This window comes from Pteropus vampyrus, unplaced genomic scaffold, assembly GCF_000151845.1.
Source record: "Pteropus vampyrus isolate Shadow unplaced genomic scaffold, Pvam_2.0 Scaffold2, whole genome shotgun sequence".
Taxonomy (NCBI): Eukaryota; Metazoa; Chordata; class Mammalia; order Chiroptera; family Pteropodidae; genus Pteropus; species Pteropus vampyrus.
The window spans coordinates 17756205-17768716 of record NW_011888783.1 but is presented as its reverse complement, the minus strand read 5'-3'; the positions used below and the strand labels follow the sequence as shown (position 1 = coordinate 17768716).

The 12512-nt window shown below is 33.7% G+C and overlaps 1 protein-coding gene and 1 long non-coding RNA gene across 2 annotated transcripts in view; both read right to left on the bottom strand.

Moving 5' to 3' along the window:
• Positions 1–12512, bottom strand: part of SLC25A12 (solute carrier family 25 member 12) — an 83917-nt gene that overhangs the window by 44941 nt on the left and 26464 nt on the right. The window contains exons 4-5 of the mRNA XM_011357586.2: positions 11063–11178; positions 2677–2816 (exon numbers count right to left, since the gene is read on the bottom strand). Coding sequence (XP_011355888.1) covers positions 2677–2816; positions 11063–11178 — 256 coding nt within the window. The remainder of the gene's footprint in view (positions 1–2676; positions 2817–11062; positions 11179–12512) is intronic.
• Positions 7644–11054, bottom strand: LOC111738421. The gene is made up of 2 exons (XR_002779847.1): positions 7874–11054; positions 7644–7780 (listed from the first exon to the last, which is right to left on the bottom strand). It is a non-coding gene; the product is annotated as an uncharacterized LOC111738421 (long non-coding RNA).

Here is a 12512-nt window from a genome sequence, read left to right as displayed (position 1 = left end):
AAAGCCAGATCTAATATTCTAGATGAGAAGCCAGATGATTAATCTCTGATTCCCCAATCTGAAAAAAAAAAAAAAAAGACCTGAACATACAGATATTAGAGGGTCCCCAATAAAAACAACTTAGCCAGAGAACTTTACAGCAATGTCCGGAGTTAATAAGTCCTACTATGAACCCGAAGCTCTAATAAGCCTCAATCTTATATAAGATGAGGATCAGAGACCGTATGAAAAAAGCCACTAATAAGCCTCTAAAGCCACTAAAAAGCTCTAATAAGCCTCAATCTTATATAAGATGAGGATCAGGGACCGTATGAAAAAAGCCACTAACATGAAGAATAGAGACCAAAACAAAAAGAAAGAAATAAACTTGGAGGAAGCATACTTTGCAGGGAAAAGAAAATTAAAAAAATAAAAACAAGTGAAAAAAACCTGTCTTTAAAATCTTTGGAGAAGTGAGAGAAAATAGTACATCCATGAAAGAACAGTATGCTATCTTTAAAAAAGAAATATTCAGAAAACCAAAAAGAGCTCCTCAAAATTAGAAATAAAAATTAAAAACTGAATAGAGGTTTAGAAGGAAAATAGGAGGGAAAAGAACCCTAAAGGATCATACATTTAATATATTTACTAGTTCTAGAAAGGAAGAAAATAAGAATAAGAAAAGTAATATGAATATTTTCAAGAATTGAAGGATATGTTTCCAAATTAACAGAGCCCACTGAATGCCCAATACAATAAATAAAAATAAATTCACACCAAGGAATATTATCATGAAATTTCAAAACACTGAAAAGAAAAAAATCTTTTTCACTCTTCAGAGTGAAAAAGAAAAGTTTCAAAACAGAATCAAGAATGAGAATGGCCTAGACTTACCAGTGGCAACACTGGAAGCTAGAAAACGAGAGAGAAATGGTTTCAAAATTAGGAGAAAAATAAATTCCTACTAGAATTCTATACCCAGCCAAACTAAGTGTAATAATAAAGCAGAGATTTTTCATACCTAAAAAGTCTCATAAAAAATTACTCACTTTCCTCAGAAAGCCTCTGCAGAAACTAAATCATAATAAAGGAAGAGATGAAATCCAGCAAATGGAAGATTCAACATAACAGAAAGGCAAATGGATTCCCTAGGGTGAAGGTGAAGGGAGGTCACAGACTGAAAGGTATACAACAAGTACAAAGTCCAATCTCCAACCAGGAAGCAAAAAAGCTAAACATAAAATTACCATATGATCCAGAAATTCAACTCCTAGGGATATACTCAAAAGACTTGAAAACAGGTATTCAAACAAATATTTGTATACCAATGTTCATAGCAGCGCTATTCATGATAGCCAAAAGGTAAGAATTCATTGTTCATCAACTAATGAATGGATAGACAATATGGTATATGCATAGAAAGGAATATTATTCAACCATAAAAAGAAATGAAGTACTAATACATTCTATAATAGATAATCCTTGAAGACATGCTAAGTGAAAAAAAGCGACACAAAAAATCATATTATTAATTCCATTTATCATTGACCCTTGAACAACACGGGGGTAAGGGTCCTGACCCCTACACACAGTCGAAAATCTGAGTATAATTTTTCACTACCCAAAAACTTAACTACTAATAGCCTACTGTAGATGAGAAGCCTTACCAATAACATAAACAGTCTACTTACGTATACTTTCTATCTTATATATATTATTTATATACCATAGTCTTACAATAAAGTAAGCTAGAGAAAAAGAAAATGTCATTAAAAAAATCATAAGGAAGAGAAAATACATTTATAGTACATATGTATTCACTGTGTAAGTGGACCTGTGCAGTTCAAACACGTATGATTCAAGGGTCAGTTGTATATGAAATATCCAGAATAGGTCAATCCAGAGACAGAAAATAGATTGATGGTTGCCAGGGGTCAGGAAGAGACAGGAATGGGGAGTGACAGCTTAATGGATATAAGGTTTTCTTTTGAGATGATAAAAAAAGTTTCGGAATTAGAGGTGGTGGTCACATAACACTATGAATGTACTACATGCCACTAAATTGTGCACTTTTACATGGTTAATTTTATGTTAAGTGAATTTTATCTCAAATTGCTAAAAAAGAAAGTTCCTTCCTAGAGAACTCTAAGAAGATGAAATTGACAGAATGTCTAATGTGCTTTAAACATATTAAAATGAGTTTAATAACTGAGGCAAAGATCGAGAATGAATTACATTAATACACAGAAAACTAAACAAATAAGAAAAACTAGAACTCTAAAAGTCATTACTTTAGTCATGCAAAGTGTTCACAGAATTATAGTAACTGAAATATGATATTGATCGAAGTAGAATCATGACATAATTATACAGGGGTTGGGGACCCCTGTATAATTCCAAGTCAGTGGTCAAGTAGCTCCTAATCTTCCACAGTTCAAATTCAATCAAAAATACCTAAAAGTGAAAAATTTTACAGAAGTGCCAGCATAACTTTATTATTTAAAGCTATGGAAGCACACACTGAAAGAAACAATTATAAAAGTTTTAAGAAGCTGCCTCTGGGAGCGGGAAATGAAAAATGGAGGTAAAATGCCACAGGGGACTGCTAGTTTTTGTAATAAACTTGGTAAAACTAAAAGGGAAAGACATGGAGGAAGAATGGTATATATTTACACCAGTTATGAACACTAAGCTCACCTGGAGAAACTGTGTGAATTCTGTGTAGTTAAGATGCTTCTTTCGATTATGCCCAAAATGCAGTCGGATAAATTCACAGTCCCAGTTAAAAGGTATATGATGATGAATAATAGTCTGTCCAAAAATTTCTTTGACATTTTCTTAAAAGGGAAAACAAAAATAAATAAATTATATCTGAAAAAAAGTAGTTCAGTCCACTGCAATGTTCCTACAGAAAGAAATTAAGAGAAAATTTAAGTCAATATTATCTGCTTCTATTAAGATTATCTGCAAAAATTTTTGTGCCCAGAAACCCATGCACAGGAACACAATTGATACAAAATATAATTTTACACTTAAGATTGTGTACCATTACGTATAAGGCCATGAGATTCTTAATTTATCTTGATTTAATTTTAATTAGGAAGTGATTTATATTGTGCACTATAAATGGCTGCTACTTTGCATTCCAGTGTAAAATCAGTAGTGTTTTCCCGGTTCCTCAAGGAGTCGAATTAAGCCCTTTATCAGAAGCATGAATACCTAAATTACAGGATAATGTAATATTTGTCATACTAAGTATGCTTTGATTGAGACTTGATTATTACATTCACACTAGCCTGAATATGTCTATTGAAGATAGGTATAAGAAATACTACCAAAAGCATATTATTAGCTCAGCAGCAAGCACCTTATTAAAAGCTTCTGATATTGTCAAAAATATGGTCTTGACACAAAGCTTCAAAATCCTCATAAAAACCATGATTATTATATTCAGCTATTAAAATATTTTAAGATAAGTGAAATTAGTGATTCACTTTTAAATAAAGAAGGACTAAACACAGTACACTAACTTTTAGATAAGAGCCAGTCACACTGTGTATACAACCAAAACCCTCTGACAGCTTGTCTTCATGCACTGACCATGTCATTCATTTTCTTACACATTTCTACACTTACTATAAAAGTCAATTCACAAATGACTGGTACTTTAACAAGCACAATGGATAAACTAATTTAGAAGCTCATGCCAAAAAAAAAAATAATTAACAAAGTTAAGAAAGCAGGGAGCCTGTTTTACTGACATCGTAAGAACAAAATTATTTTCAAATTTAAGCCAATTGTATTAGTGAAAGAGTTTTATCATCAATGGCTACGAATTATACTAGAAAATTAGTAAATACAAGTTTAATGTTTTATAATCTCCACTCTATTTTCTCTAATTTCCATAAATTCTTTAAATAAGATATAGATCTCAGATTGTAAATTGTTTAATGGATTCCCTTTAGTTTTTTATACCTTTTTTTCTTGATAAAAGCATTGCTATGGTGGAGGAGGGGAGAGGATACAGTGTAAGAATCCTGAACCGGAAATCCGACCAGTCTGGACTTTTTATATAACAGCTCTGAATAGGTCATGACAATCAGTAACTTGAAAGAAGGCATTGGATGTCACTGGGGAGATGGGATTCTCATCTTTTCTTTCAAACGGAATGGGGCATTTATTTCTTGCCTAAGTAGCAACAGTATTTCAGAATTTTCAACCATGTCAAATTATTTTTACTTTCCATATGCACAAATTAAATATATGGCATTTTGTTTCTAAAAGCAAATAATTAACTCAATAGCAATTCACAGGATCCTGGCTCTAATCAACACAAGACTGCCCTTAAATCTACATGAAACTTCAATAAGATGAAAAATGTGTTAAAGTTTAAAAGATAATTAAAATAATAAGGGTTGCAATAAAATATTTAGAGCTAAAATGTTATGGCAGACCAGCGACGATTTTTTAGGATCCTCCAAATTTAATTAATTGGTTGCTTCTATTCCCAAATTAATGAACTTGATCTCTTATTTTTAAGGTCTAACAAAGTGTGAAACTGAGGAAACAAAGAAATTGATAGAAAGCAGAACAGGATAAGTTAAATTACTACATACATTTAAGTAATATTAAGATTGTTAAAGGGAATAAGTTATTTTATAATTGTTATTTTAAAGGTCACAATTCCCAAAACTCAACTATTCGATAAGAAATGTACATATTGCTATTTAGATAACTTTTACACAATAGTGAAATAGAATTAAATTCTCTTTATATGATCAGAAAATATCAGAAGCTCAAGTGTGAAGCTATCAAAGTCAAAGATTCAGAAGCTTTCAAACTATGAAAACTTAATTAACTATGAACATTGTTTTCTATTATCACAAAAAGGATATTTATAAACCAAAATTACAATGTATAATTTACATTCAGAATAACCCTATAATAAAAACTTTAACTAAAATCCTAGTCTATAAACTTCCTAGCGACCTCTAAATAAGATCTTAGAATATCTTTGAAACAATTAAAATGATGGCCTTAATTATTCATAGTAATCTCCGCAAATTATTCATAGTAATCTCCGCAAGTGTCTTTTTCCATAAGTATTTATTTGAATTTTTCCTATTTCTCCTAAAGTGGTCACTTGCAGCTTTGTGCATGGTTTTATTTCGACCTTATTACGTGCTGTGGTTTATTAATTACTAGACACTTTTCATTATTTTAGTCATGTCACAAGCTACAACTATAGCTACTAGGACTAACAAAATTTCAAACCTACTTTGGCACCTCTTGACACATTCTACTTACTCCCTTCTGTTATTATTTCCACTACCAACTGCCTAGGGCTAATTCAGGAAACTTACAAAAATAATTATTACAACTGTTTTGAAATCCGATTCTTAATTACCACTTTACTTTTACCAGGATATGATTATCAGAAAAAAAAAGTTAGACAAATCTCCAGAACTGGAGAACGTATACTCATGTGAGGCAGTAGCTCAAACAGCTGATATTCTTATCTTACCCGATTTTATCAGGTTCTGCATGACATGAAAGGGGACACCAATAATGTCAAATATACCCAATATTGCTAACTGAAACTCAATAGCAAGATTCCCACCACCCCCACCACCCCCACCCCCCCAGAGAGAATCCCGTCTTTCCAGTGGCAAACAAGGGTCTTTAGCCCTAAATAGCATTCCATGGAGCCATAGTTCTGGCCTGGATGAAAGGAATATATGACAGTCACATCTTACTGGCAAGATCATGATCTAGTGTTTTATACTAGGTTGGCATTGCTGAGGGAAATAGGAATCCATTCGTTTTCTGACATATAGAAAACAATAGACCACTTTTTCACTTCCTGCAGAGCATGGGCTTATGAAAGAGAGAGTTTCTAATTCCTTTGAAAAGGGAACGGGGCCGGACACAAAAGTAGCCTGTCATTATGTTCTCCTTGCAAAAAAAGGAGAGGAGCACAATGATCTGTCAGGAGGGCAGGTAATAGTGACAACTGTGATTAAGTAAAAATGTTTACAGACGTATAACATTAGTCAGTTTAGCTGTATCAGTCACTTATGATGATTGGACTAGATGAAATATACATTGAAGCATATATATTATGTAAATATGTCTTAACAGAGGTTTTCATTTCCCGAGCAGCCCACACTGTGTCTTCCCATCTCATCCACCCTCATCCCTCCCCTGGTCCTTATGGGAGCTTCCTACTGGTCTTGTTCACTTTTCTGCAGTACAAAATTACCTCTGACCGGGGCTGGCACTCTTCTCCAAGACTGCCACCATGCCTGTTCCATGAATGAGCCTGGAAGGAGCTGCTGTACCAACGGTGTGGCCAGAGAACTCCTCCTGTAGGTATACAAGCCATCAGCCCTGTGACACAGCCCACCTACCATCAGCCCAACGACATCCTGATTCCAAGGATTTCAGCCCAGCAGGAGCCACTGCTTCCAACTTAGAGGCTTGAGACCAAACATTTTTATTGTCAGGGGAAAAAAGTCCCCAACAGCTGAGTTTCACCTGCACAGTTCTTAAAGTGAAGTCAGAGAGGCTTTTAGAAGGACTCCCACCATGAACAATGAATATCCTTGTGTATAACTAAACAAAAACAATGGCAAGACTTGTGCAAGTAAAGAGTGTTTCACTGAAGGAAAACTTGGGGGGAAAGAAGAGGAACAATTAAGAGACCAAAAAAGAAAACAAAGGAAAACAAATGAGAACAACAAAAAAAGATCAACAGGAACTTGTAGAGGAAGTCCTAACCAACATAGCATGTAGACTCAGTCCCAGACTTCTAGCTTATACTTCCAGGTGGGTCATTAGTTTCCTGGGTGATCTCTGCATTTCTATTAACACTTTACCTACCTCCAGAAGGGACTACTGTACAATCAGTCAATAGAGTAGTCCTGCTGCCAAATACATGTAAAGGTCCATTTCTCAGGAAAGATGAATTTATACTTAAAGAGCATCCATTACTATAGAAGCTACATGCTTTAACAGTCTATCACCAAATAGCATAAAACTAATAACACCATGTCCTTTTTTTTTTTACCTCAAATTCTAACAGCAACTCTAATAGCTTTGAGTATTAATACAGCCTTCTCTGTAATATCCAAAAGGAGTTTCAAAAATTCTTGATTTAATTTGAATGCCCCAGGTGAAGATCTAATTCTTACCAGATTAAAGTAGGTATTTATTACCATTACAATATTATATTATTCTTTAACTTTGTTTCTACTGAGAGAGGGTACAACATTTTGCCTATCTAGATAGACTTCCATCTCCTGAACCTTTTAATAACAGAAGTGGTTATGCCTGCACCACCTTGATCTATTCGTCTTTTTGGGGGGAAAGAATATTTTAGAGACACAAATTGAACACATTTTTAGTTGCTGTACATATTGATGGTTAAAGACAGTACAAACTCAAAAGGAATTCCTGCTTCTTAAGGGTCCTACAGTCACAGAATAAAGACGTGCCCTTGGAAAAAATTCACTTTGGAGAGTTCCTATTCCTAGGGAAACATTGGAGAGTTCCTATTCTAGGGCAACATTTTACAACACAATGTTGGTAAGATTTTAATAGGAAACTTAGAATGTATAACATGTTTTATATTCATATATTAGTTAAAGATAAGAGTTTGGGTGGGGTTTTGTTTTTTGTTTGTTTCTGAATGATTACATATTTGTTAAAGCAATAGGCTTTTTTTTTTTTTTTTTAATTTAGGACAAAAGCATGGCAGCATTGGACAACACAATGTAGTATAAATGGTTATCTAGGTTACCTCACCCTATTTTTTTTTTTTTTTTTTTAATTTAGGACAAAAGCATGGCAGCATTGGACAACACAATGTAGTATAAATGGTTATCTAGGTTACCTCACCCTAATTCTATCCAGCAAAATATCCAGTACACTAGTGGATAATAGTGAGACCAAGGCAAGTTTATACTGTTTATAGCACACACCAGTCATGCAATGGCCTCTACAAGGCTCATGCCACCAGGCTCATGCTTGTAACAGATATATAAGCCATTAAGTAATTATCCACAGCATGCACTAGAAGTTTTATTACAGTAACATCAAAGAGGAAAACAATTAACTAATGGTTTTATTCACGCTTTTAAAATCTCCAAAACCTATTCTGAGCTTGCACATCCTGAAATGGATTACCAAGGTCTCAATATAAGTCCCCTCTCCCAGAGTACAGCATTTCTAACAATAAAATCAAAATTTGTCCGGTACTCAAGTAAATGTTGTTCAACATTACTACTTATATAAATACTTGCAAAGATGCACACAATTTAAGTATATAATTTGATGTGTATAAAAAGCATATCTAAAAAACAAAAGCATAGATGAGAACAGTATATACAAGAACACAGATAACATCTTCATCACAGTCCATGAGAGATACCGATGGCATAATAGTCTTTCCCCACTCCATTACACGTTGCTTCCAATATTCTCTCCCACCTTTCTTTCCTGATGTGCACAAGTGAAAACTATTCTCAAATAAGCTCCAAACTAGAAAATATAAGGCCATTTGGTGAAAAGGATTTAAAGCTAGAATGGATCTAAAATTTCCTTTTACTTAAACATATGTCTATAAATATGTAAGTACAATTCATTTCATTAAGTGCAAACATGAAAACTGACCTTTATCATAGATCCAAATCCTATAAAAATAAACTCCAAGTTAATTATTTCCTTATGCTGAAATTCTGTAGTCTTGAAACAGCCTGAAATAAGTGGGCCTAAGAAATCTTGTTAAATCACATTTATAACAGTTTCAATGCTTTTCCTCTTTTCTTAAGAACATAAAATTAAACTTTCTCTTCTTCAATATTATTCTTTTCGTTTTAGTTAAGCAAATTTGTCTAAAAATGGATCCTCAAAACTATGGAGGCCGGGCAGGAAGGGGAAATGGTCAAAGTCTCCAGGAAATAGTTCAGCACCATCAAGAGAACCATCCAGCTGGTTAGGGACCCCATAAACAATGTTGAAAGGGGGTTCAGCTTTATCTTATTCCATAAGAATCTTCCTATCTCTAAACAGATTATGGAGAAGAATGAAAGCAGGATTCTGATGGGTTTATATGTTCTTGAGTTCATAACAGCTGCTATAAAAACTAAAACCAATTTGCTTTGCTTTCAATCCTAATTATAGTTTCTTAAAATCCTAACTAATAAAGCATAGTCTGAAGGAAAAATAAAAGATCTATAAAATGCTAAAATTGAGATCTGATAACTACAAGCTTTCATTTGCACAAAATATCAAGGTGTGTATAAACAACTCAGCTACTTTCTACACTCATTTAAATACACTAATCAACAATGGCATGAGTCTCTATTGTTAGTCTGTTAGATGAACTGACTTGAGTGCCTTATTTTTAAAAACAGAAATTAGGAAAAGCAATCAAATGGAGGAAGCACAAAGAACCAGAATATCAAGGTAGGAGGTACAAAATAAATTACAATTTGGTTTTAGGAAAATCTAATTCTTAAACAATGGACACATGATAGAAGCACAGGTATACTGTAACTAATGCAGATATTTGTATCAAGTTATTTCCCAAGCATTTCTGCACCACATTTGGAAGTGAGATATGTGAGTATGTGTGATACCTACTTAAAATAGAAAACTTATCATTATTAGTAATATAAAGTTAATGCTGAATGATGAAATGTAAAGGTTTTATGCTTTAAACTATAGAATCTAGGTGTTTTTGAAAAGGGTCAACATTCTTTAGGAGGCAGAATGTCCAGATCTTGCTCCAAAAAGCAAGGACAATCCCAACGTATGCACAGAAACCTAAAGCACTCTGCATAGGTATTTATTTGGGGAAATTTTCTTTTACGGAAGACTACTGGGTCAATGGGCAGAAAGAAGGAAACAATCATTGCCAAGCTAGAAAATGTGCTCACTAAGATCACAGCAAAAGTACCACTGTACTTCTCACCATTCTGAACATGGCAGTGATACCTCTTCCTTTGGGTTTAACTAAAACTGTTTCTTCTATAACAAACTCTAGAGTGAATAAATATTTAGTGCTGTGGCTCTAGAAAAGCCTGACTTTCAATAGTTTCTCCACCATAGATTATTGCCAATTCACACCATAAAAGGGGCTCAGGTTCAGTTTTACAAGATGAAAAAGTTCTGGAGATCTGTTTCACAGCAGTGTGAATATACTCAACACTACTGAACTGTACACTTAAAAATGGTGAAGATAATAAAGGTTATGTTAGGTGCTGTGTGACCTTCATTTAAAAATTCCAAACATTAAAAAAAAACAACAACGGAGGGCTCAAGGTCCTTGAAAACACATTGTTTTTATTAAAAGACCTGTTGCAGGAAAAATTAGCTGACACTTTTACTAAGCAAAAACTAATTTCTGCCAATAACTGTCTTTAAAAACGAATACATGGTTACAAACAGAAATGCTAGTTTATATGCTTCTGAGACATTGGCAATGTGCTAGATTATGTGCCTACCGAAGGATTTAAATCAATTTCTACATCCAACTCAGATGTAGTTTTCATATTCTAGCCTTGTTTTCTAAAACTAAAAATCTAAAATGTGGGTTCACAGAATATTAACTATTCTTGCCTTAACTCCCTCCTTCAGTTCCACTCTTGGTGTTAAAATGACATAGTAGCAATTTTCCAAAGACGCTACAGAAAAGCTTTGAACTCTATACCAAAAACCCCTTAAAGAATGAGATGATTATTCCATGTTGTTCACTGTCTGCTTTATAGAGATTTTTGCCCAGGCTGGCCCGGAACAAGAAAAATTTACGCCACCTATTTTAGGAATGTGAAAGTGTCAGTGACTCAATGAGCTGAAGCAACGGCATCCCTAGATTCCTTAATTTTTTGTGAATAGTTTAATGCTTTGAAAAAAATAAAACCGCTTTATCTGTATAAATCCCTTTAGGAAAGTAATACTTCCCTTATTGGCTAGTTCCTGAATGAATATCGTTCTATATGCGGTTACAAGAATTAGCAATTAAAAACTGGACCAGTCTCACTAACTTCACTTTTCACTTATAATCTTTTTTTTTTCTTACCAAATGTCACCTCTCCAGTTCCACTCTTGTCAAACAACTGGAAAGCCACTATGAACATGGAATCTGGAGCACATAAAACAGATTCAAAAGCCAAAAACTCTTGATAGGAGATCAATCTAGAATAAAATATAAACTGTTATTGGTTAGTAAAGCAAGGGGAAAACATGAGGCATTTAACCTGCCTTTCCTATATAAACTGTAGCTCCAGGTAACCAAATAATTAATGAAAGGAAGTTTCTCTTTATAGAGGTATTTCAGGTAATAAAGGAAGAAAGAGAAAGAAGAAATGATAGAATATTATCTTTTTGTAAACCCCTATCGAATTAATAGAACTGGGCAATAATCAATAGCCCCTAATATCACAAAGAGAGAGAGAACTAAACCAAAAATAATTAAACCTGAATCTGAACAAGTCTGCAGATCAGATTTTCTCAACCTTAACACTCAATAGTGCCATTTTAAGCTGAACAATGCTTTGTTGTGGGAATCTCCTGTGCATCTGTGTCATGTCTAGCAGCATCCCTGGCCTCTATGCACTAGATGCCAATAGCACTAACCATGTTGAGAATCACTGCTCTAGATATAATTAACAATTTACAGGAAATACAAAGGAGCAAGGATCGTGTTGAACATTGTCACAGGAACACAAACAGCAAAAATGCAGACTATAGGAAACTATAAGGTGAACATTCTGTAGTTAAAAAAAAACTTTTAAAGAAGATATGGAGGAGAATCTTTTCAAAAATCTAAGGGATACAGCAATTAGTTATAAGATACAGATTCTATTTAGATTCCTATTGAAGTAAAAAAATAATACTAGTTTATAAGAAAATCAGGAAATGAAAATACTTGATGATATTAAGAAATTAATGTTAATGTTTTTGAGAAGTTTTTTTGTTTTGTTTTTCGTAATTTTTCTTATCTTTGAGAGGTACACACTGAAATATTTATAGATGAGATATGTCATCTGGAATTTGCTTCAAAACAATCTAGGGAATGGAGGAATGGGTGGGAGTATAAATAAAACAAATTTAATAATTATCTTATTAAGATAATTATTGAATGTGGGTGATAAGTATATTGAATTCACTACACTATTCTGTTTAAAACATGTTTGAAATGTCGATAAAAAAAAATTTAAAGGAAAATTTTCAAACAAAGAGAGAGAAACTAAAGCTTATTGAGTCCTATGATACGCAGGGTTGTAATATTAGCCAGGGGCCAAAATTACAGTGAAATTGCTTTCAATGATCTTATGGAGCTGGCATATGCTAGTTTAGGGTCATTATCCAGAGCAAGCTAGCTGCAAAGATTCTATACTATGTTGCTACTACTGGTAAGTGACTAGCATTATAAAAATCCGTATGTATACCCTATATCTCAGCTGAAGGAACAGCACTAATCCTTAATGCGGCTTCTAGGCCCAAAGGATCTGACCTCTGCATACCCT